The 23,082-nt window shown below is 40.6% G+C and overlaps 1 protein-coding gene across 6 annotated transcripts in view; it reads left to right on the top strand.

Annotated features, from left to right (window-relative positions):
• OSBPL6 (oxysterol binding protein like 6) overlaps window positions 1-23,082 on the top strand; it is a 206,096-nt gene that overhangs the window by 117,247 nt on the left and 65,767 nt on the right. For 4 of the 6 annotated variants that reach the window (XM_080797948.1, XM_080797946.1, XM_080797947.1 and 1 more), the window contains exons 3-4: window positions 1,717-1,974; window positions 21,843-21,935. In XM_080797948.1, coding sequence (XP_080654074.1) covers window positions 1,873-1,974; window positions 21,843-21,935 — 195 coding nt within the window. In that variant the 5' untranslated portion in view covers window positions 1,717-1,872. Of the gene's footprint in view, window positions 1-1,716; window positions 1,975-21,842; window positions 21,936-23,082 lie in introns of those variants that run through there. The other 2 variants (XM_080797949.1, XM_080797944.1) reach the window with 2 other exon arrangements.

Raw genomic sequence — 23,082 nt, 5'->3', positions numbered from 1 at the left:
TACAGCTGCCCAGACTGGATGCCCAATTTCCCATCACCTCTCTAACCATCATCTCTTGCTTCCTGATTGGGCTTCCCTCACCTTCTTTATTTCCCCAGTTTGGTTCTCCTCATGTCTGTCAAGGTATCCTTTTAAACACAGAAATCTGGTTAGACCACACCCTTTTATGGCTTCTTATGCTTACGATAAAAATTGAAATGCTGAACATGGCTGACAAGGCCCCACGGGGACTGGCATCTGCCTCTCTCTGACCCATCATGCCGCTGTAATCATGACGGCCAGCCCTAATTCCTTGATCACGTCAGGCTGGACACCCAAGCACCTGATTAACTCCTGTTCACCCTTCAGACAGCTCAGACCCGCTTGATCAGGAATACCTCTGACTTCCAGATCCAGTGAGTTTCTCTCGCCATGTATCTTCCTCCATCTTTACTCTTTTCTGATTTTCTGATTGGCTGTCTCTTCCTCTGGACTGAAGTTCAGGTCTCACTTTTCTTTAGCCTTAAGATTGCTTTCTGATCATTGCTGGGAACTTTTTCTTCCAAACTGTGCTGTCGTACTTACCCAAGTGTCCTATACTTCCTTCAAGGAGTATTATCATTAAGATGGGGGCTAGAATTTGGTCTTGCTGTCTTCTTGGAAAAGCAGACTGCTTTAGTGGTCAGTCTGTGGGTCACAGATTGTTGGGTAAGCTTCTCATCCTACACTGTCATGCTTACCTTTAAAAAAACCCCTTTTTTAGTGATCTGTGTTGCCAGTTGAACAGTGCTTCTCTCAGACATAAGTTTTTGGTCCTAGCACTTACAGTTCAGGCTTTCCTTACGTGTATCCAAGTGAAAAATGAAGTGGCTCTTGGCTGTGGCTAAATGAAGCAATTCTAAGCATTACCCCAGTTTCAGAACGTGCCCATCCATCAGTAGATGCTTTTGTGTTTTTTGGTTGTTGTTTTTTTTTTTTTAAGATTTTATTTATTTATTTGACAGAGAGAGATCATAAGTAGTCAGAGAGGCAGGCAGAGAGAGAGGAGGAAGCAGGCTCTCCGCAGAGCAGAGGCTCCTCAGGGCTCGATCCCAGGACTCTGAGATCATGACCAGAGCCAAAGGCAGAGGCTTAACCCACTGAGCCACCCAGGCACCCCCTTCGGTAGATTCTTGAGAGCCTGTTGGTCACTGCCTTGAAAACCATATGTAGGTATGCCATGGTCTTGAGATGCAAATAACTGTGGGTAAGTGTATTCTTGATCTTTCCTAAATGCTTGATCACACAATACAGAAAATGCATGAACCCTTTTGCCCTTTGTGTCTGTTTTGTGTTGGATTTAACCATCATACACATGACTTGACTGTACTCAACTGAAGACAGACGTGGGCTGAGCTCTTATTATAAGCCACTGGGCAGGGAATTGAACTTCCAGGGGAGGAAACTGATACACTTTGGCATGAGGGTCCAGAACATAACACTGTAATCTGCTTTAAAACAGAGAGAATGTGAGGGAAGAATTTGACTTAGCATATGGTTTCTTTCCATTTTCCTTGTTGATATTTATTTCATATTAACACTTTTAGCCTCTGCCTTAAAATCTAGCGGAAGAAATAATACTTCCTAGTATGTTAGAGTTCTTCCTTTCCCTAACATTTTGTTACTTTTTCCTACATATAATGGTTTTTTATTTATATTTTAATTATATGAGGTTTTGTTTGTTTGTTTTGCTTTTAGGTATTTTGGACACCTTCAATATTTGCCTTCTTTTTTTCTGATCAAGCCTGATTCATGAAATGGAACTAAAGCTGAAAAATCATCTACTTCTTTGTCTGCAAATTTGAGACACACTTGGGATGGTCTTAAGTACGTACAACTAGACTAACTGCAGCTATGAGTTCAGACGAGAAGGGCATATCCCCTGCTCATAAAACCTCCACTCCGACCCATAGAAGTGCCTCTTCTTCAACATCCTCCCATAGGGACAGTCGGCAGGTAAGAGAACAGTACCAAGTGCATTTTGTTATTTTCTGCAAATATAATACCGTTAGAATATGATGGGCTCGGTAATTAATTCTGAAATATTGTTGCAAAGAGTTTTATGCCACAGGAAAACTCTGTTTGTAGATCTACCTGATGATGCCATGAAGACCCTGCTCTTGTTTTTCTGTTGTTTAGGATCCTTTTTTAGAGTGTAGACCACCAGGAGGGGTGGCTGGGGAAGCCCTGCTTTCCTCTTCACTGTGCACTCGAAGAGTGAGAGCCGTTGAACTCTCTGCTCTCTCTCTCTCTCTTTATTCATGGAGGAGGAGGAGGCATGTGAGCCTGTACAAGTTCTTCTTCCTACAAGTCTCTCACTGGCCTGCCCAGCACAAACTTCTGTTGGGTGTTTCACGAAATGTGGTGACAGATTCAGGCATTAGGAAACAAGTAAAATCATAGTATCAGAGAATTAAGAGCAGGGGGTGCTCTGCTAATGCGTAGAGTCAGTAGAGAAAATAAATTATTGTTAATAAAATAATTACTGTTCTTGTTAATAAATAATTGTTTAGTTCCGTGGAACCAATTCTGTCCCTTATTTTTGTGTACAGAGTTACCTCGTTACTACCTCAGGAGCTGTTGTACCTGCCAGGGCTGTGTGGGGGGAGTTAGTCCTATGAATTGTCTTCACGGTCAAAACAGGTTGTTGTTTGCATATTGCTGTTGGCCATCATGACAAAATCTCCTGAGGGGATTTTTTTGTGGTGTAACTGGAAATTTACAGGAAGCAGGTTTAGTGAACTATTTATAAAAATGTTCCTTTTGAGGGACATTTGCTTAGTAAATCATTCTTGCAGTGCTTTTCCTCCCTGTTTTATGTGTTGAAGGTATATTGCCTAGTTCCAGAACTATGAACTTCGGTTATTTCATAGTCCATACTGTAGATGTGGGTCTTGAGACAACCAATCCCAATGTGACTTCATTCTTCTAGATGGTGGGAATGTACTGCTGGGGTGTTCCCTTTGGGAGGCCTCAGTCTGCAGACCCTCCCCACACTCCTCCCATTTCTAGCAAGAGATTGCTGGGTTATCTGTAAGAATCAGAGAATCCTTACCTGTATATTTTTCCCAGGTTCTAAGGGTTCTAAGGCAGATATCTCTGCTACCAGTATTTTGGACACTGGTGTCCTTTGTCCTAGAGTTCAAACAGGACGTCTTCCCTTCACTAGAAGCAGTTATACCATTAACTAAATTTATGACTACACACAGTTAAAATGTTTATTGCATTGCATTCATATAGAAAAAGAAAGTGAAAGTACAGTAAATGGAAACACATTTATAGTAAATAGCAGCTATATGCTGAGAGGCTTTCCAAGTCTGCGATTTCAGATTATCCTTCACCTGCCTCCCTGTCCTTTCTTGTTACGCCTTCTCCCTTTCTCCTTTGCTCTGGGCATTGCAACTGAAAGACACTTTAAGCAGCCTGGCCGTCCCAGCTGCTGAGGCAAGGATGGAATTGACCCAGATCACCCCGGAGAATTGTGGCAAATGGAAAAGATGGATGACGGCTATGGAAACATCTGTTGTGCATTGTGGGGCGGCCTGTTGCCCCTGAGCTCTGGGGCTCCTGTGCAAAACAACGGGGAGAAACCAAGACCCCGGTCCGCAGAGGGAGTCTGAAGGTAGAAAACGTGACTCCTGGCTGCCTCGTGAATGAAAGGTCTTGTGATGAGAATAAAACAGCGTGTCTGTAAACCGAGACAACTTTCAAAAGGTCATTATTCGCTAAGGAGGGTTTACTTTAGTTTCTGTTTATCTCAGTGGATTCAAACTCTCCCCAATACTCTCTCCTCTGCTTCCTTCCTGCCTCCTGTTTGGTGTTGGTTCATCTCTCTCAGGGGAGCGAATAGAGAACAGTTAGAGTTCTGTTTCTCCCTCCCTGTCTCCATCACTTCCTAACATCCAGTATTAACTTGTGGAAATCGGGATTTTTGAGTGATCCTGTGGGATCCTATGATGCAGTGGTTTTTACATGTACTATTATTGTGTGTGACTGTTTTCCTAGTGAAGGGATGGGGAGAAAGTGTGATAAATTAGTCTTCCTCGAATGTTACCATTTTCCTGATTTGATAGACATTGATGCAAATTGAGTCCATCCTGTTCCTCATAAAAGGATCATATAAGTCAATGATTTGCACACAGCAGAGAATACAATGATACCTTAATGCATACTGTTTACCTGTCCTTACCAAGGTCTAGTTCTAGATCACTAGTTAATCGATTGGGCATTTCTACGTAGATGTACCACTACATCTAAAATTAATACATAGAGGTCCGTTTGCTCTCAGGATAATCATTCTCTCACGGACCCAGGGTCCAAGCCATCCTTTCTCCTTTAGCCCTCCCACATTCAGTAGGCTGACAGATTTTATTATTTCCTCTTCATAATGTGACCACTTCTATTTCCGCTGTCTCCTCGCTAGCCCAGACTCCAATCACCTCAGTATTCAGGTTCTCTGGCCTCACTGTCTCTCTTACTGCCTTGTGAGATCAAATTTCCTTACTAAGGCAGATTCATTCTCACAACCCTTCAAAGACTCTTGTTTGCCAACACAATTAAGGCCAGATTTCCTTCCTTTGTGTCCCATGATCTCCATGATCTGATCCAACCTCAGCATCTCGTTTGCCTCCCACCCCATACAGTCTTGTTTGTTCATTGTTCTTCAAACCGCCCCATCCCTGTCTCTGGGCTTCAAGGATTGGCTCATGGGAACTTTCACTGACCACTCAACCCCACCTTGCCCTCTCCCTTCTCTGAACTTTTCATAGAACTTTTTGGCAGCACTTGACATGTTTCCATTGTTTATCTTTTTATGTACCGATCTCAACTGCTTTTTTTTTTTTTAAGATGTTATTTATTTGAGAGAGAAAGAGAGAGCATGGGGGGGGGGTCAGAGGGAGAAGCAGACTCCCCGCTGAGCAGGGAGCCTGATGCGGGACTCAATCCTGGGACTCCAGGGTTATGACCTGAGTGGAAGGCAGTCGCTTAACCCACTGAGCCACCCAGGTGCCCTCCTCGTCTGTTTTGTGAGCAACTGATGATGGGCTCAGATTCTTTAGAGATAACTCTTGCACCTCAAATATTTTAATATATCCTAGAGGATACTTTTAAAGACCTGCAATGGCATTAGTCTTGTCTTCTTATTACAAACTTGCCATTCCAGATTTATTTGTCTTCTCTCTTCTTCCTTCCTCATAGATTACGTAAAACAAAGAACATCTGCCAAGCGCATAGTAGTAATTGGCCCATCCTTCCTGTGGCCAAATTCTGTAGCACAACAGGTGAAGGAGGAAGAGGAGCTGGGAATTGCAGTGATCCAGTGCCCCTGTGATTTCACGAAGTGTTTCTTCATCAGCACGAGAGGGTCAGGACTCCACTTAGTACTTAACAAGTTGGAAGGCTTCAGTAATTGCTCCATTTACATTTCATTCTAGACTGATACTCAATGTTAGAACATCTAACAAAATTAGTGGGGGGTGTGTGTGTGAGAGAGAGAGAGAGAGAGAGAGAGAGAGAAAGAGACAGACACAGAAACAGAGAGATCAACTATAATTCTTAAGCTGCAAGAAATAGATGCCCTACATTTTTCAAAAAGGAAATAGAGGGGTTGATTAAGACATCTAGAACTTATACATAAATCAGTACTTCCAAGCATATCTGCCAAAGAAAGCCTTCCCCTTGAGATGTTGTATGAAAAGAGAGTTTTATTGTCAAGTAAGAGGAATGCTAAACACAATCTCTTTTTGCAATATACATTAATAAATTAAGGACACTGATAAATCCTGTTGTTAGAACTTTAACTGAGCACTTCTAGAATCTAGTAGATTGTGGAACTTTTTTTATTCTCCTAAGATTTGGTGGATAAACATCCATATTCTTCTTTCTGTTAAGAAATTAAAAGATCTGGGTGGCTCCGTGGGTTAAGCCTCTGCCTTTGGCTCAGGTCATGATCCCAGGATCCCGGGTTTGAATCCCACATCAGGCTTCCTGTTCAGCTTCTCCCTCTGCCTGCTGCTCCCTACTGCTTGTGCTTTTTCCCTCTCTTGCTCTGTCAAATAAATAAATAAAATCTTAAAGAAAAAGAAAGAAAGAAAGAAATTGGAAGATCTAGGAGCACTGGAGCCCACATTCTGAATTGGCAACACCAGACGGGGCTTAGAAGTGTCTTCCCCTTTAGATGGGGCGTGTACCCTCTGACTGGTCGTAGTCCCTGCCTTTCCTTACCGTGCTTCAATGCTTATGTTTCCTGCTTGGCCCCAGAAAGCATTTGAATTGCCAGCCCTGATCCTGGATATCAAGTCAACCACAGTAATATTGAAGTTACCAAGAGTGATCTCCAGTTGGACGTTAAGAGGGCATCCCAAACTTAGCATGGCCAAAACTGAGCTCTTAATTTTCCTCTCAAATCTATGGCTTCCCAGTCCTCCTTATCTCAATAAGCAGCAAGTCTCTCCTTTCTTTTGGTCCAGACAGAAACTTCGCCAGAAATCATCCTCAACACATCTTTTTCTTACACCTGCTTCCAAACCCTCAAAGAATCCTATTGGTTCTACCTTCAGATGTACCTGGGCTCTGACCACTGCTTACCACCTCCTCCCCCTCCACCCTGGTCTGAGCTACTGTCACATCTCACCCAGACGGTGGCCATAGTCTTTTACCTGGTTTCCCTGCCTGTAAGTCCCTTACCCGACATGGAGGCCATTTTCACAGAGTGTCAGAATGATCCTTTCAAAACCTATGTCAGAACAAGCCGCTTCTCTGCTGCAAACCTTCTAGTGGTTCCCATCTGTCTCTAAATAATCCTTGAATTGCTGGTCATTGCCTATAACCTCATTCATCATCTGGTTCTGCCTACCTCTCTGATCCCATCTCCGGCCTTGTTCTCTTTTACTTACTTCTCTCCAGCATTTTCCTCTGTTGTGCTCCCACCTCAGGGCCTTTGCATTTTGGACCCCCATAGTCTAACTTGCTTTTCCTCCAGGCATCCCCAGGTTTGTCCTTATACTTGACTCAGTCTCCAAATGCACCCTTTTTAGATAGCCTTCTCTGTTCTGCCCTGCCTACCCTCATCACACATTGCCTGCTCACCTCCCCTGCCTTCAGAGCATTAACCACCACTGGATAGGTTACGTATATATCTGTTCCCGTCTATATCCCCTTCCTCTATGGCCTGTCACTGACCTGTAAGCTCCCTGCAAACAAGGATTATATTTCCTTCAATAATGTCCGCCTAGCACCTCACACAGTACTTCACATATGGTACGGCTCGAATATGTTTGAATGAATAAATAAATGAGGAGTCCGTATGGAGAGAAAGATCGGGAACCAGGTTCCAGAGGTCTTGATAGCTGTGAAGGAATAGTCATGAGGTGGGGAGATGACAGAGAGAAAGTAGTATCGTGGGGAGCTCTGTGTCTCCCAAGATGAGTGGATTTTGAGAATGGAAGAGGGATTATACAAAGGTGGCGAGGGGAGCTGAGAGCACAGACCTTTCTGCTTGCTGCTGACAATGCTTATATGGTGAAATAAGGGACTTGAGGCTTATGAAGGAAACGGTATCAGACAAAAGCAGTGTTGGGAGCATTCTTCATGAAAGTTAAAAATATTGGTGGGTGTGGGAGGTAACTTATTTTATTTTATTTATTTGGTATAGTTGACACATAATGTTACATTAGTTTCAGGTTTACAACATAGTGATTCAACAACTTTGCACATTATATGCTATGTTCACCATGAGTGTAGCTACCGTAATCTTTCCCCATACATTGCTATTAAAACATCGCTGACTATATACCCTATGCTGTGCCTTTTATCCCTGTGATACACTCATATCCATAGCTGGAAGCCTGTAGCTCCCACTCCCCTTCACCCATTTTACCCAGCCTCCCATCCCCCTCCCCTCTAGCAACCATCAGTTTGTTCTCTGCATTTGTAGGTCTTGATTCTGTTTTTTGTTTGTTTATTCATTTGGGATTTGGGTCTTTTTTTTTTTTTTTTTTTTTTTTTAAGATCCCACTTAGGAGTAAAATCATATGGTATTTGTCTTTCTCAATCTGATTTATTTCACTTAGCACAATACCCTCTAGGTTCATCCATGTTGTCTCAAATGGCACAATCTTATCCCTTTCTTTTGGCTGAGTAATATTCATTGTGTGCATATGTACATATATCTCTTTTTATATAGAGACATATCTATATATATAGACACATACCACGTCTTCCTTATCCATTCATCTACCGAATGGATGCTTTGGAAAAGGAAAAAACTTGGGTTGTTTCCATATCTTGGCTATTGTAAATAATAGAGTAAACATAGAGGTGTATATATCTTTTCAAATTAGTGTATTCAACAACTTTATTTTTATTTATTTATTTTTTATTATGTTTAGCTAGCCAACATATCATTAGTGTTTTTATTTTTCAAGTTTTTTTTATTTACTTATTTGACAGAGAGAGAGAGATCACAAGTAGGCAGAGAGGCAGGCGGCGGGGGGTGGAAAGCAGGCTCCCTCCTGAGCAGAGAGCCTGATTCGGGGCTCAATCCCAGGACCCTGAGATCATGACCTGAGCTGAAGGCAGAGGCTTAACCTTCTGAGCCACCCAGGCGCCCCCATATCATTAGTTTTTGATGCAATACTCATTGACTCATTAGTTGCATATAATACTCATTGGTCATCACCACACATGCCCTCCTTAATACCCGTCACTCAGCTACCCCAATAACTTTATTTTAAAACAGGAGTTACTATTTCCCACTCATAGTGCTTATTCTATGGTGACATTATATGATAGGCTAAATTTATGACCAGCTGACTGGATTTGGTTTGTTTGTCTTGATAATTACTCTGACACTTACATATTTTATAGAATTTTTTACAATATGTAAGACTGAGACCACCTGTAGAGACAGTCTCAGTGGTTCAGGGAATTAGAGCCAAGGATCTGCATTTTAAAGTGAGGCCTCTGTTTGGAACCATTGTTTATTTTTATGCGTATCATTATCAGGTCATTTCAGAAAACCAGATGCTATTGCTCTAAGAATTTAGGATTTGCAGGGCATAATTACCAGATGATAGTGTCTATTAGTATGAGTATTAGACACAATTAGAATTGTTATAGCTCTACCAGGCTAGACATTGCAAACGTTTCAATGAGTTAATCTTTTTAGTTTAATGAAAAATCAAAGAAAAAAGTATTAGCCATTCCTTATAATGATTTAAAGTTCACTGAAGCTCAGAGATAATAAAATAAATAATTTTTAAGGAAAAAATTATATTATGAATAAGTCATAAGAAGCTTATAGCTAGTCTTCTTGCCAGTTTTTTTTTTAAGATTTATATATATATATTTTTGAGAGAGAGAGAGACAGAAAGAGTGAGCAGGAACAGGTGGACAGGCAAGGGAGAGGAAGAGGCAGACTCCCTGGGGAGCAGGGAGCCCACCAGCAGACCGATCCTGGAACTCCAAAATAATGACCTGAGCCAGAGGCAGACACTTAACTGACTGAGCCACCCAGGTGTCCCTTGCCAGTTTTTATAAAGTATTTCTTTAGTATCGTAGTCAATCTTCAACAACAAATAGATTTCAATTACATGCGTATCTAAAAACATTTCCTATACATTATCAACAGCAGTACATTCCAAAACTAACTGTGGCCTGTTCAGTTAATGACAAGTGAAAGCTGTCCCCAGCAGTGATTGTGTGGGACTTCTGGAACCACGGACTGGTGATATAACCTCCCAGATCTGGGGTCAGCGGTATCCGACATACAGCTGATACTAGAAGAGAAGAAGGTGCCTAAAACCCTAGAAAGCAAAAGTGCCCCTCATCACTGTCTCTGCTTTATGTGTGGGGTTTTCATACAACATTTCTTCTTGGACAGGCTGATAAAAATATCCTCCAGCATATACATGAGCTGAATTGGACTATTTCTCTTCCAGTTGAAACTCTGAAGCATCTTGAAATAGCTTTGTTAAATGAAATAACCAAATCACTGCTTTGAAATATAGTGCCTATCTTCTCAATATGAAACCTAGTTCCATCTTTGAGTTGAGAAAAATAAAATATTACCACAAACAAAAATGTTCTAGTTTTTAGAGAAAAAAAAAAATTCAGGCATTCCTGACTTGATACCAAACCTCCAGTTTAAACTTGAGCTGCTTCCAATATAACCTTTTTGGGATTCCATTCATCCCTTGGAACCCCACTTTTAGAACTTAGGGCCAATGTCAATGGGGAAGAAAAAAAAAAAAGAATTGCTTGCAAAACCATGCTATGACCAACTTCTGTGGTTTAGATGCATTGTGTAAATTGGCTGTTCTGGTAAATCTAAATATTAGGCATAGTTCCTGAACAAACAGAATGATACCAGCACCCGCGAATATTTCATGAGTTTTCACTGTGGAAGGTTAGAATGATCTTCACCGTTTTCAGAGACCTAAACTGTGGCTGAAAGTGCTGGAATGTCTTCCCCACAACTAGTGAGCCCAAAGCCAGGATTTGCTCGGTGGAAACCCAGTTCTAGAGCCCCCTGTTCTTGGCCACACCACTATTTGCTTCATTGTGAGGCTTGACAAGGTGAATGTCCAGGAGAAGGGCCTTCTGTACACTTGTAAGCAAACTTGGTAAGGTAGCATTTGTCTGCTATTTCTTAGTTATGTTTTGTGCCTCATTTTTTCCCTTCAGTGATAGTGATTTATTTACATCCTCACTGGCCAGGGAAACAATAGACCCAGTAGAACACAGGTCAATATGTTAATGGCTGTTATCATGAAATACTGTTATCAAAGGCAAATCATGTTCTTTGTGCTTTCCTGAATTTTCTGTGTTTGCACTTAGACCTGTTGCCTTGGTAATGAGAACTTTTGACCATTTGTTTGTTCACTGAAAACTATGATCAGCCTTTTCCATGAAAAGAGATGAGCAGCCCCATAGTTGTCCTGCTGTCCCCACCGTTTGGAGATCTCTGTCCCTGCTGCTTGGTGTTTACAGTGTGTACTCAGTCCATGTCAAATGTGCTGAAATTGAGACCACTGGAAAGAAATTTGCCACCTGGCACTCACATGCTCATTATCCATGAGTAATTCAGAACTTGACACTGTTGTGGAAAGAATCTGGCAGCTGCTTTCCCTGTTATGTTTGCAGAATCCTCTGGTTCTCCATGGCTGCTTTATCGGTTCCTCACTGAAGAAGTTCTCTCTTATTACCTGAGCAGGCTGGTTTGGGATAGCATTTTTATAGCAGCAAATTTGCCTGTCAGACCCAAGATTAACACTCCCCGTTCAGTTCTTCGGCATTATACCAAATGGAAAGAGCCACAGTATAATCAGTTAGTGAACCCCAGAGGGTCTCATTCATAGGTCATTGAGGGGGCCCGGGAATCTGTCATTCACAGAAGCTTCCCCAGGAGACTGTTACTCACCCAGGGTTGGAAAGCATTGCTCTTACAGAATACATTTATAGGTGTTTCTCAAGGACTGTAAAAACATCATCTCAGAGGACCATCAATTCTACAAAACTAATTTATTTGATTTTCAATTTTGACAAATAGAAAATGTTACCATCCCTTTGCCCAGTAGCCACTGAAAGTGGCTAGGCTGTAAGTAAAAATACTGTCACGGGGGTAAAGCAAAGACCCATGCGTGTTGCATGAAGTACCAGACTTCCTGACCTCAAATCCTGATTAAGAGCTGATTCTGTAATAATGATAGTAGCCAGTGTTTGTGAGGTTTCAGGGAAACGGACATTCTCATGCACTACTGCCAGCCAAGCACGTTAACTGATTCTGCTTTTCTGGAGGGAAATTTTGTGATCCATATCTAAAGTCTTTTGAAAGTTCATCCCACAGGATACAGTAACTCAACTTCTAAGAAATGTATTCCAAGGAAGAAACAAAGATAGATACATATAAAGATTTCTGTGCAAAGATATTTATGAAAGTATTTTTAATGTTCCGCGGAGTTATTTAAATAATCTATCTCGTAGTCATGCAATGAAATACTGTACTGCTGCAAAAAATGTTTATGGAGAATGTTTCATGTTGTAGGAAAATTTTACATTGTTAATTGAAGAAAACTGGTTATTAAGTTGGAAATATAGTATAATTCCAATTTTATTTTTAAGAATTAAGTGTAGGGGCACCTCGATGGCTTAGTCTGTTAAGCGTCTGCCTTGGGCTTGGGTCATGGTCTCAGGATCCTGGGATCAAGCCCCACATTGGGCTGCCTGCGTCCTCCACCCTGTTCCACCCCTGCTCCTGTTTTCTCTCTCTCATTCTCTCTCTTAAAAAAAAAAAATTAAGTGTATATAGGGGCACCTGGGTGACACAGTCCGTCATGCGTCCAACTCTTGATTTCAGCTCAGGTCATGATCTTGGGATTATGGAATTGAGCCCTCTCTTGGGCTCTACGCCCAGTGCAGAGTCTGCTTCAGATCCTCTCTTCCCTCTCCTTCTGCCCCTCCCCCTTGTGCTCTCACTCTCAAATAAATAAATAAATAAATAAATTTTTAAGAAAGAATTGCGTGTATATACACATCAAAAAAAAGTCGAAAGCCAAATATAGCAAGATATTGAAAGAGTTTGTTGCTGGTGTGGTAGTTTTAATTTCTTCTTTCTTTTCTGACCCATCCCTGCCCGCCCCCCCATTTCTGCAATGAATGTTTTTTGCTTCTATAGCAAAAAAAAAAAAAAAAATGTATGTCCTATCTTTGGAGTCATATTTTGTGAGTTAATGTATGTACGTATATAACTTTAAAATTGTATTTTGTATATAGTAAATATGAATGTTGGCCATTTTAATAATGAAATTGTAAGCCTTAAGTCCATAAGGAAGAAATTTAAAATAAGGTGAATATGTAGGATATGCCACGTGCGAAACTTGCAGCAAGGTTTTAAAACCATCTTTGAGGTACCGAGGCAGGAGCTGGAGCCACCATTTCTCCTCTTAACTCCCTGTATTTATCTTGTGGCAATTTAATTTGTTTGTTTTTTTCATTCAGGAAATATTTATGGATGCATACAGGCAAATCATAGATATATCTGCTCTGAGTTCACACAGGTGATCAAAACAAATTATCTCCACCATCAGTACACACACATAAATATTAAATAGATACAGATAGGATTTGGGTTTTTTTGCTTTTATTGTTAGTAAAATCATATGAGTGATTTTTGTCTCTTCTGGGTCATTTGAATAGCCTTGTAGAAAATTATAAATAATCTTGACTTTTGTGTTCTGTTCGAGTCACACATAACTGCTATCCTGCCTTTTAAATGAACTCTGCGTGTTCCGGAGCCTTCGCTCTTGAGGTGACCTAGGATTTGTCCCTGTTATTTGCTATTTGTTTATATTTGCTGCAGTGAAGTATGACCTGAGTTGCTCGGGTTTTCAGTGATTTTGTTAGAGTGTTTGTAAGTGTTGAGAGTACAGGAAAGGAGCAAACCCACCAGTAAGTTCTCATTCTAGTGTTCCTTGAAGGCAACCATGGGAATTAAAAAGCTGTTTATTCACATGCTTTTTACCACTTCATAGTCAAGTTTGCTGAACTACTCTCAACTGTCAATGGACCACTTGATGAAAAAAAAAATCCTGATGGTATTTTTTATGATGCAGGATTTCCAACCATAGGCCGGTCCCATGTGGGGCCATGGCTATTGGTTCCCAGTAAGTTTCCTATTTCTACACAGAAGGAGTCAAGACTGAGGACCACTATGTTTCCCTTCAGGGCTTCCCAGGGGTGCCATGTGGAATTTTCCAAGTCACTGTTTCTAAGATTTTCTACTTCATTCATTTCCGTGGCACTTAGATGGAGATTTATGATTAATGCAATTTCGCCATCTTTCAGTGAGAGTAAGACAATTATTCCTACAAAGAAAGTAGTAGAATTACTGTTTATTCAGGCATGGCCTTCTGGCTTTGGTGATTTTAATATTTTGTGCTATTGCAATAATAATAGTGATAATAATAACACTATTTCCTTGCAGGAGTTACTGAGAAGTCGGCAGACATGTCCACGTGCCCCTGCTGCTGGGCTGTTCAGGAAGGTGCAGGGTCTGCCTTTCTGCCTGGAGCTCTCGCTCTCTTGCTAGTAGGCATCTCGGGCATCTGTCTGCACGCACGTTGTCAGTTTCCTCAGTGAGCTCCGATGCTCTGGTCACGAGGTGCTGCTGCCTCCCATTACTAGGCTGACTAGGTAACATGACGGTCATGCCAGGTATGGATTCTTCACTTCCAGATATTCTACGCCCGCCAGGGTGTTTGGACACCTCTTTCTGTGGTTGTAAAAATACAAAGGATTCCTACAGATTTACTCTTAGGGCATTTGCCACGGAGATGTCAGCTACCATTATTTATTAAATGCCCATGGTATGCCAGGCCCTGGGCAGCACTATTGCTTACACTGGGTGCCAGCTCTGTGACTTGCAGTGTCCTCTAAGGCAGACATTACCATCCCCATTTTACGGCTCAAGGACACTGAAGCTGAGAGAGGGTCATGATTTGTCCAAGTCACCTGGTAAATAGCAGCACGAGGTTTGGAATGCTTATCTGTGTGATTGCAAATTTATGTTCTTTTCTCAGCATCAGACACTGCATCCCTGAAGGCAAAACTTGCTGGCTTGCTCTTGGTCCCTGAGTTGGAAATGAACCTTAAGGTCGCACCATACTTAAGAGGACTGTAATCTTTTTTGTTTTGTTTTGTTTTACTCATTCCTGCCTCTCTGCTTCCACAAAAGGTTGTGATCGAGGATGGCCTTTGATGTGTTCAGTTAGTCTCGAGGGAATACATTGCTTGAAATCGCTGCCGTTTGGCCATTTAACGCTGGCTTTCATTTCAGTAGAAGGCAGTGCTTAAAAGCCTGGATGCAGAGTAAAACCCCAACTCACATTCCAAATCCAACACTTACGGGCTCTGTGTCATTAATTTAACCCCTCTGCGCCTCTCTCAGCTCAATCAGCCGTAAAATAAATGGCATAGTCATTACTCAGAGGCTTTTTGTGAAAAGGGAATGAAATAATCCATGTAAAGCCTGGAGACAGGGAGGGCTGCGGGGAAACCAGACATCCCCCCCACCCACCCCCAGCACCGTCATCATCGGCACTCTCACGGGAAGGTTAGCAGCACCACTGAAACAGTGTGGCTGCATTAAAATTAGATGTAACTAGAAGAGACACAAGCCTCACAGCCAAAATCCGGAAGAAGAAACTACTTTAGAAGTTTATAAACTGTTTTAGGTGTTTTTTCTTTGAAAATATTTTAGCAATTCACAAATATCAAGATAGCTTAGGTATGATCATCAGATGAACAGTTTCAGTGGATGTCACATTCAGAGGTGCAGGGGCCAGTTCTCCTTATTGGTGTCCTAGATTTGTATGAAACGTGAGCCTTTGCAGAAGTTTGTAGCCACAACCTGAAATAGTTGCAGCAGCTCCTGTAGGTCTTTGAAATGCAATGAGGATAAAGACAGACCTCACAAACTAGGGGAGCCGTGCAGTGGGTGTTGCACACTCGCACTTTGAGACTCAAGTTTCCCTCCATGGGAGTTGCACCAAATGAACTTGTACCAAATTAAAGAACTGCAGTGACGTGTGTGTCCCAGATTCCTGGCTTTACACTAAATAGGCATCCATTCTCTCTAAGCGGCGGGATTAATAGGAAACTGAGTCCCGTCTCTGTGTGTTCTGAGTTCCTTAAAAAACTGACCTGGAACGCAGCTACGTTCATCACTGTCACACATGTACCACTCTAATGGGGCAGAGAGATGATTGATGGGAGAGACTATGCCTGCGTGGGGGCCAGTGGGATATGGGAAGTCTTTGAACTTTCCTCCCAATTTTGCTGTGAACTTAAAACTGCTCTTAAAAAAAAAGTCTTAGGGGGAAAAAAAAAACAAAAAACAAAAACCACTGAATTGAAAAGTTGTAATTTTAGTATTTGAGAGGAAATTTGATTTTAAAAGAATAATTAACAGGTTTATGTAATCTTTTATTGAACTGCTTATATATGTAAATCACCTTGAAGATATTTCGCATGTGTCTCCAGGTCACTATGAAAGAATATGAAAATAGCCAAATTGTGAAGAGAAGTATACCAAAGCATAGCACCGAGTATGATCTTAAAGGAAACCTTATGGAATGGATTCATTTTTGTTACTGTAGACGTCACCATGTTAGATTTGACCCAGCCATTAGCTTTCAGTCTACTCAGCAAGAGCTCTGTGGTTAATCCCCTGGATGTTTCACTTTGAAAAGTTAAGTTCTTCAAAATGTTTTCAAAAGTCTATCCTATAAGAGCTGTGATTTTTTTTTTTTTAATAATTCCAGTATGAAACTAGAAAGCAGTTTTATGCCTAATCACGTGTCAATGATTGCCAAGGGACTGGTTTCTACGAATTAATCAGAGCTCACTGAAAAACTCCAGAAATTTTTGACTGGCCACAGTGTCCAGAGTCTGTGCTAAGGGAGGTGGGTTACCAAGGTGGGTTAGAGGTGGGTTACCAAGGTGGAGAAGAGCCGGTCTCTGCCTTCACAGAGCACCCAATCTAACTAGAGTCCAAGACTGAGTATGGTGAAGTTTGAAAACTGTCTTCTTTTTTTTTTGCCAGTATTGAAACTATAGCATTCAAGTATTTAGATATTTCATTACAAGTAATGAATGGGTGGCTCAGTCAACTAAGCATCTGACTCCTGATTTTGGCTCAGGTCATGATCTCAGGGTTGTGAGATCAAGCCCCTCATTGGGCTCTGAGCTCAAGGGGAACCTGCTTAAGATTCTGTCTCTGCCTCTGCCCCCCAACCTTAAATAAGAACAAAAACAAACAAAACAATCAAAACAAATAATGAATGGTTATTTGTACGGTTAAATAAGCTCAGGGAAATGCTCTTTTGGCTTTAAACACCCTGAGTGTGAAGGCAATTCTTAAGGTAGTGGATTGATTTTTTAGGATTGGGTAATAAATAATTGGATAGACAGCGATAGGTTCCAATATACAAATATAAAGCTGTGCAAGTTTGCTTAAGAGCTTTTGGCTTCTTCATTATCATTACAAAGGTTAAACGAAGTAGCTTATTTTTTGAAGCTAGTTACATTTATAATAATGTATCACCTGGTAGTTTTATCAATTATGCTTTAATTTTTTAGTAAAATAGATACATACAGTTGTGATATAAAATATTTATTTACAATTTCTTAGTAAACTTTTTTTATGATTATCTGTGACTTGGCAAATCAACATTTGGGGCTTGTATTTATCACTCAGCTTGAATGTGTGCTATATTGTACTTTGTTTAAAATAAATGAACCTCTTTTCTTCTATAATATAAGCTGTTTTGTAAAACCAGGTGGAAAAAAAAACCCTAACATGTTATTTGTCACAGATAATGCAGTAGGCATTTTGAAGCTTCTTCCTGGTTTGGTTGCCAATCCTTTTGATTCCTAGCAACATTTTAAATATTCCCAGGTTATCTATAGGGACAAAATTCATTTTTATCACACTTGACATATCCTTAATTGATCTTCTATGTCTGTAGCTTGGTTTGGAAATTAGAGGATTTAGTTTCCTTCCTCTGGCTAAATTCCTGAATTAATACTTTATTTCCTGCCTTATAGGTGCTAAGGTCAAGTTTCTTTCCAAGTTTTGCTTTTCTTACCATGTTCATTTGTTGAAGGGTGGGGCCAGGGAGGCGATGTATATGTGTTCTAGTGCCCACTGACCTGCCAAGATGAGGGTAGAGGGGCCCTCGAAGAGAAGCTTGAGCCAAATATATTTCACTGGACAATTTAGATTTAGTAAAATCAGTAACCAAGTAGAACAAGGGTGAAGATGCGGTTTGCAAAAATTGGTTCAGCCTTATTTGGTCTTTGGTTCGTGGGCTACCTTTTGAGAATCACTGCTCCAGAAGCTAGGGGGTGGAATGATGAGTGGGAAGTTTGACCTTTCCTTTTCTATTTTTCTATGTTTCTATCTGAATCTTTTATAATGATCATATATTAGGTTTGTCATTTTAAAACATAAGAAAGAAAATGAAAGTTGGGAGGAGGGACGATGATGATCTCCCAGAAGACAGTAATTACGTTTCTGCTTCAACAGCAACAAAATTCTCATTTTAGTTTCTAATTATAGGATCTCAGAATACATCTAAATTTTAAATGTAGTTGATATGTTTCGAATAGGCTCCTATTCAAAATACCAACATGAGCAAACAAATAATGCGAGTTCCGTGTCCTTTATTCCCTTTTGTCTGTTATAGATCTGGGCACACACCACCAGGTTTTCCCTCCATAAGATGTCTTCGCTTTTTTTTTTTTTTTTTAGGTAAAATGAAAACAGTGAGTAGATCTGACATATTTATTTGATAAAATATCATAGATCTAAATGGCACAATATAATTCAGATTTCACTAACATTTATTTAATATCATTGTCATGTATTTCTCTTAATGTTTACTTTAAGCTTGTAAGGTAGCTCATACTATTCTCTCTTTTTCCAGGAGACAAGGATATAGATGCAGAGAGAAATTAAGTAATAGCCCCAAACAAGTACTTAGTATGTGTTCAGAACCCAAGTTCAGTTCTAGTTTCATCTGACTGTAGGCCAGTGGTTTTTCTCATTTTGCTCATTTCTCATCCCTTTCTCATTCAGCAGAGCTGATGATTCCTGCCCATCAATAGCAGTGTTCCTCTCTGGGGTGAGAAGGTGGGAGATTTTCCCTGGGGGCTCATCAGAATCTATGCGTGGGATGATATGTGTAGTTTGGAAAAGATGCCAGAGATAATTCTACTTCCCTACCAGCTGCCCCGATCGACATTCTTTGCATTACCTCACACTGTACCATGATGGTTTGATTTTAGTCTATTGACTTTCGAATAGAACCTCTTTCAGTTTTGTATTTAATAACTCTGTAAATAGGGGTTCCCCCTCCCCACACACATAAATTTACCAGGCAATTCATTTTATGGAATTTTTCTGGGCTAGCATATTTCCTTCTCCCAGAAATAAATCATGCATCATAGGGGGTAAGGAACTATTTTTTTCTTACTTCTTCCCCCATTCTTCTAAATCTAAATTCAATTAATTAGCATTTAGTATATTATTAGTTTCAGAGGTAGAGGTCAGTGATTCATCAGTCATATAACACCCAGTTCTCACTACATCACGTGCCCTCCTTAATGTCCATTACCCTGTTACCCCATCCCCTCACCCCCCTCCCCTCCAGCAACCCTTAGTTTGTTTCCTATGATTAAGAGTCTCTTATGGTTTGTCTCCCTCTCTGATTTTGTCTCGTTTTATTTTTTCCTCCCTGCCCTATGCTCCTCTGTTTTGTTTCTTAAATTCCACATGGGAGTGAAATCATATGGTAATTGTCTTTCTCTGATTGATTGACTTATTTCGCTTAGCATAATGCCCTCTAGTTCCATCCATGTTGTTACCAATAGCAAGTTGGTTTTTTTTGTTTTTTTTTTTTTGACAGACAGAGATCACAAGTAGACAGAGAGGGAGAGGCAGGCAGAGAGAGGGGGAAGCAGGCTTCCTGCTATGCAGAGCCTGATGTGGGGCTCGATCCCAGGACCCTGAGATCATGACCTGAGCCAAAAGCAGAGGCTTTAACCCACTGAGCCACCCAGGCGCTCCAAGATTTCATTTTTGATGGCTGAGTAATATTCTGGTTTGTGTGTGTGTGTGTGTGTGTGTGTGTGTGTGTGTGTGTATCCCAAATTTTCTTTATCCATTCATCTGTCAGTGGACATCTGGGCTCTTTCCATAGTTTGGCTATTGTGGACATTGCTGGTATCAACACTGGGGTGCAGGTGCCCCTTTGGATCACTACATTTGTATTTTGGGGATAAATACCTTGTAGTGCAATTACCGGGTCAGCTCTATGTTCAATTTGTTGAGGAACCTTCACACTGTTTTCCAGAGTGGCTGCATCAGCTTGCATTCTCACCAACAGTGTAAGAGGGTTCCCCTTTCTCCAAAGATGCCTTTGCTTTTGACTGTTGCACAAAAGGCACTGACACACATATGAATACTCAGCTACATTTATCATTTCTCTCTGCTAATTCAGGTAAATCTGGGAATGGAAAGAACAGAGTCTCAGTTAATGCTTAGTTTATCCTTGGACACTATAGCTCTCAGATTAGGAATTCTTGCTAATCCCTACCCAACTTTATATTTGGCCCCAAATTATCTGTTCTTATTTCTTCTGTTTCCTCACAAATTGGAGAGATGAGAGCAATTCATAAACTTTTCACTATAATTATTCTCTTTCTAATAAATGATTTTAAAAATATTTTTGGGTAGGATTTTAAGAATCTCTGATCGGACCCTTTATTTTCAAGGTAAGAGAAATAATCAAAAGCATAAAACTTACCAAGAAATTAGAAAAAAATGGCTCAGGTCAAAGTGCAATTTCCTTCTAATAGTTTTCCAGCAAAGAGAAGAAAAGAGAGGCCTCAATGAGTAACTGTAATACTGACCTTGTCTGTTGAACGAATGAAATGTTCTCACTAGAGTAAAAATGTCACATTTCATTTTCAGTCTATACCTAAATATTAACTCCATTGAGTTATTTCTTTGATGTCTTTCAAGTTTATTCCCCCATAGAAAATATTTAATTTTTCCCAAAAATATAAGCAATATCTATTTATTGCACTAAAAAATATATTAAGAAAAAGTTAAAAATCTCCTATAATCCTACCACCTTTACATAGCTACTGTTAGCATGAAGGAATATGTTTTGACTACATGTATAGCACCATCATATTCTGCATGCTCTTTATAGCATGGTTTTTCAGTTGTCAGGACATCATTTGGGTATTTTTTCCATATCAATAAAGATATATCAGTCATATTGTCATTTCAAATCACTTCATGGAATCCCCTTAAAAGTCACGTGTATTAGTTATTTCTTTACTATAACAAAATAATACTTTAGTAAACTATCTGTCCTTGTATCTTTGTATACCGGTCTGATTTCCTTAGGGTAAAGATTTAGCTGTGGGATTGCTGGGTTAATGAGGCATGTTCTTCTTTTTCCAAAGACTTCATAATAAAATGACTCCTAGAAAGATTATACCTGCTTTATACTCCGTTTTCCCCAGCTGATCCATTTTTGAATCTGATGGTTAAAAAAATCATTATTCGTTTGGTTTTCATTTCTTTGACTACTTCTGAGGTTGAGGTTGAACATCTTTTCAGATGTTCTTCATGAGTTGCCTGTTCATGCACTTTGCCTATTTTTCTGTTAGAATGCTATCTTAGTGATCTGTGAGTGCTTTTCATAATCTGTAAAACACGGGCTACTGTTTATTGTATTTGATGAATTGTTTTCTTCTCTGTGCATTTAAAAATTATTGTAAGATATTACAATTATAATTTTTTCATAAGAACTATAAGCAGCTCTAGAGACTTAAGTGGTGTTAAAGCTCAGAGCTTTTTTGATACAGACCTTCCTTTTTGTCTGTTGCCCTTGGAGAGGTAAGCAAATACTTTTATGTAAGACTGAGTGGTAGATGTACATTCTCATAAAGTTATACATATGTTGAGACATGCTCTGTGGTTTTTAAAATCTGTTGATCTCTGACCTTTTCTCTGAGCCCGGAACCAGCCCTACAGCAGGAGCTGAACAACACAGGCATAAGGGGGAGAAACCAAATCCTGTGCTGACATTTTTCTGACTGTTACTGCTGTCTTTGGTCCCCTCGGGAACTTGCCGTTGTTAATGTGGCTCACTGTTCTTACTGTGATCCGTGCGATCTCACCTCCAGGTCCATCTGCATGAAAAATGGGTTGTCTAACGCTGGGCTGTATTTCCATGTATTTTCAGAGTATCCATGTCCTGGAGAGGACTGCTTCCTCCAGCACGGAGCCCTCTGTCAGTCGGCAGTTGCTAGAACCAGAGCCGGTCCCCCTTTCCAAGGTCAGTGACGGGATGTGATGCTTTCTAGGATGGCGTGATGCCTGCTCTGGGGCCGGCAGGACTATAAACAGGCTTTCCACCTGACTTCCCTTCGGGTAGCTGGGATTCCTCCCATGGGACTGTGCTGCCACATCTTTCTATCTCCAGTACGTTGGCTTTCTCTGCCCGGTGTAAGGGAGGAACAGATGAAAGTGTATTTTGCTGGGAATTGCGGGACTACAAAGATCCAAAATACTCTTTAGTTTAAAGGAAGAGAAACCATGGTCATTCTCCTGTTGGAGACATGAGCATCTATTTCTACATCAAGCTAATAAAAAAAATCATTGGGTCCAGCAAAAAATCACAGTCGTAACAACAGCAGCAAGAGCTACCATGATTGCCTGCGTGCTGCATCTCAGGCAAGGTGTCAGGTGCTTAAATACACGATCCCATTGAACAGAACCCTTGCTAACAGCTAACAGTGCTAACAGCACTGTAGGTATCTATTACGTTTACAAATATGGAAACCGAGAATGAAGAACTTGCTCAAAGTCTGAAAAAGCTGCTCAGTAGCAGGGCAGGGATTCAGACTTAAGACTATTTCAGTTCTAGCCCCTCTGCAGGTCCGATAGCACCTGCCTGGAGGCGCTGTTGGACATTCAGAGTCCCAGGCCTTCCTTGCTATGAGCTTCTAGAACACCGCAGACTCCTAATGAAAACCTCTTTTGTTTAATGGAACCCAGCATTCCCTCCCTTCAAAAGCCTTCTCTTTCTTGGACTGGGAAGACATCTAAATTCATTTGTGTCTCAAATCAAAAAAATCGTAAGGAAAAGTTGAGGAGACGCCATCCTACACATCCCTACCCCTTGCTCTACTCCCTGCAGTTTTCTTCAGTGGGCTGCCTCTCCTCTGGAGAAACTCAGAAAAAAGAATGCTTGGGGATTTGGAATGCAAATATAAAAATAGCACTTTATTTCCCCAAAGACTTTGAAATATTTATCACTGATTCTTCCACTTCGCTTTTCCTATACTAAACAGAATCCTTTAAGGAAAGAACATACTTCATGGTATGGAATATGTATGCTTGTGCTTTTTATGTTTGGAAGACATTACAAGTTATAAAGTTTGTGGTATTGGACAGGAGTAGACTGCAGAACTAAGGAAAGG

The sequence above is a fragment of the Martes martes genome (genome assembly GCF_963455335.1).
Source record: "Martes martes genome assembly, chromosome: 3".
In the NCBI taxonomy this organism is placed as follows: domain Eukaryota; kingdom Metazoa; phylum Chordata; class Mammalia; order Carnivora; family Mustelidae; genus Martes; species Martes martes.
The sequence above is the reverse complement of the archived record's forward strand: the minus strand, read 5'-3'. Positions and strand labels throughout refer to the sequence as shown.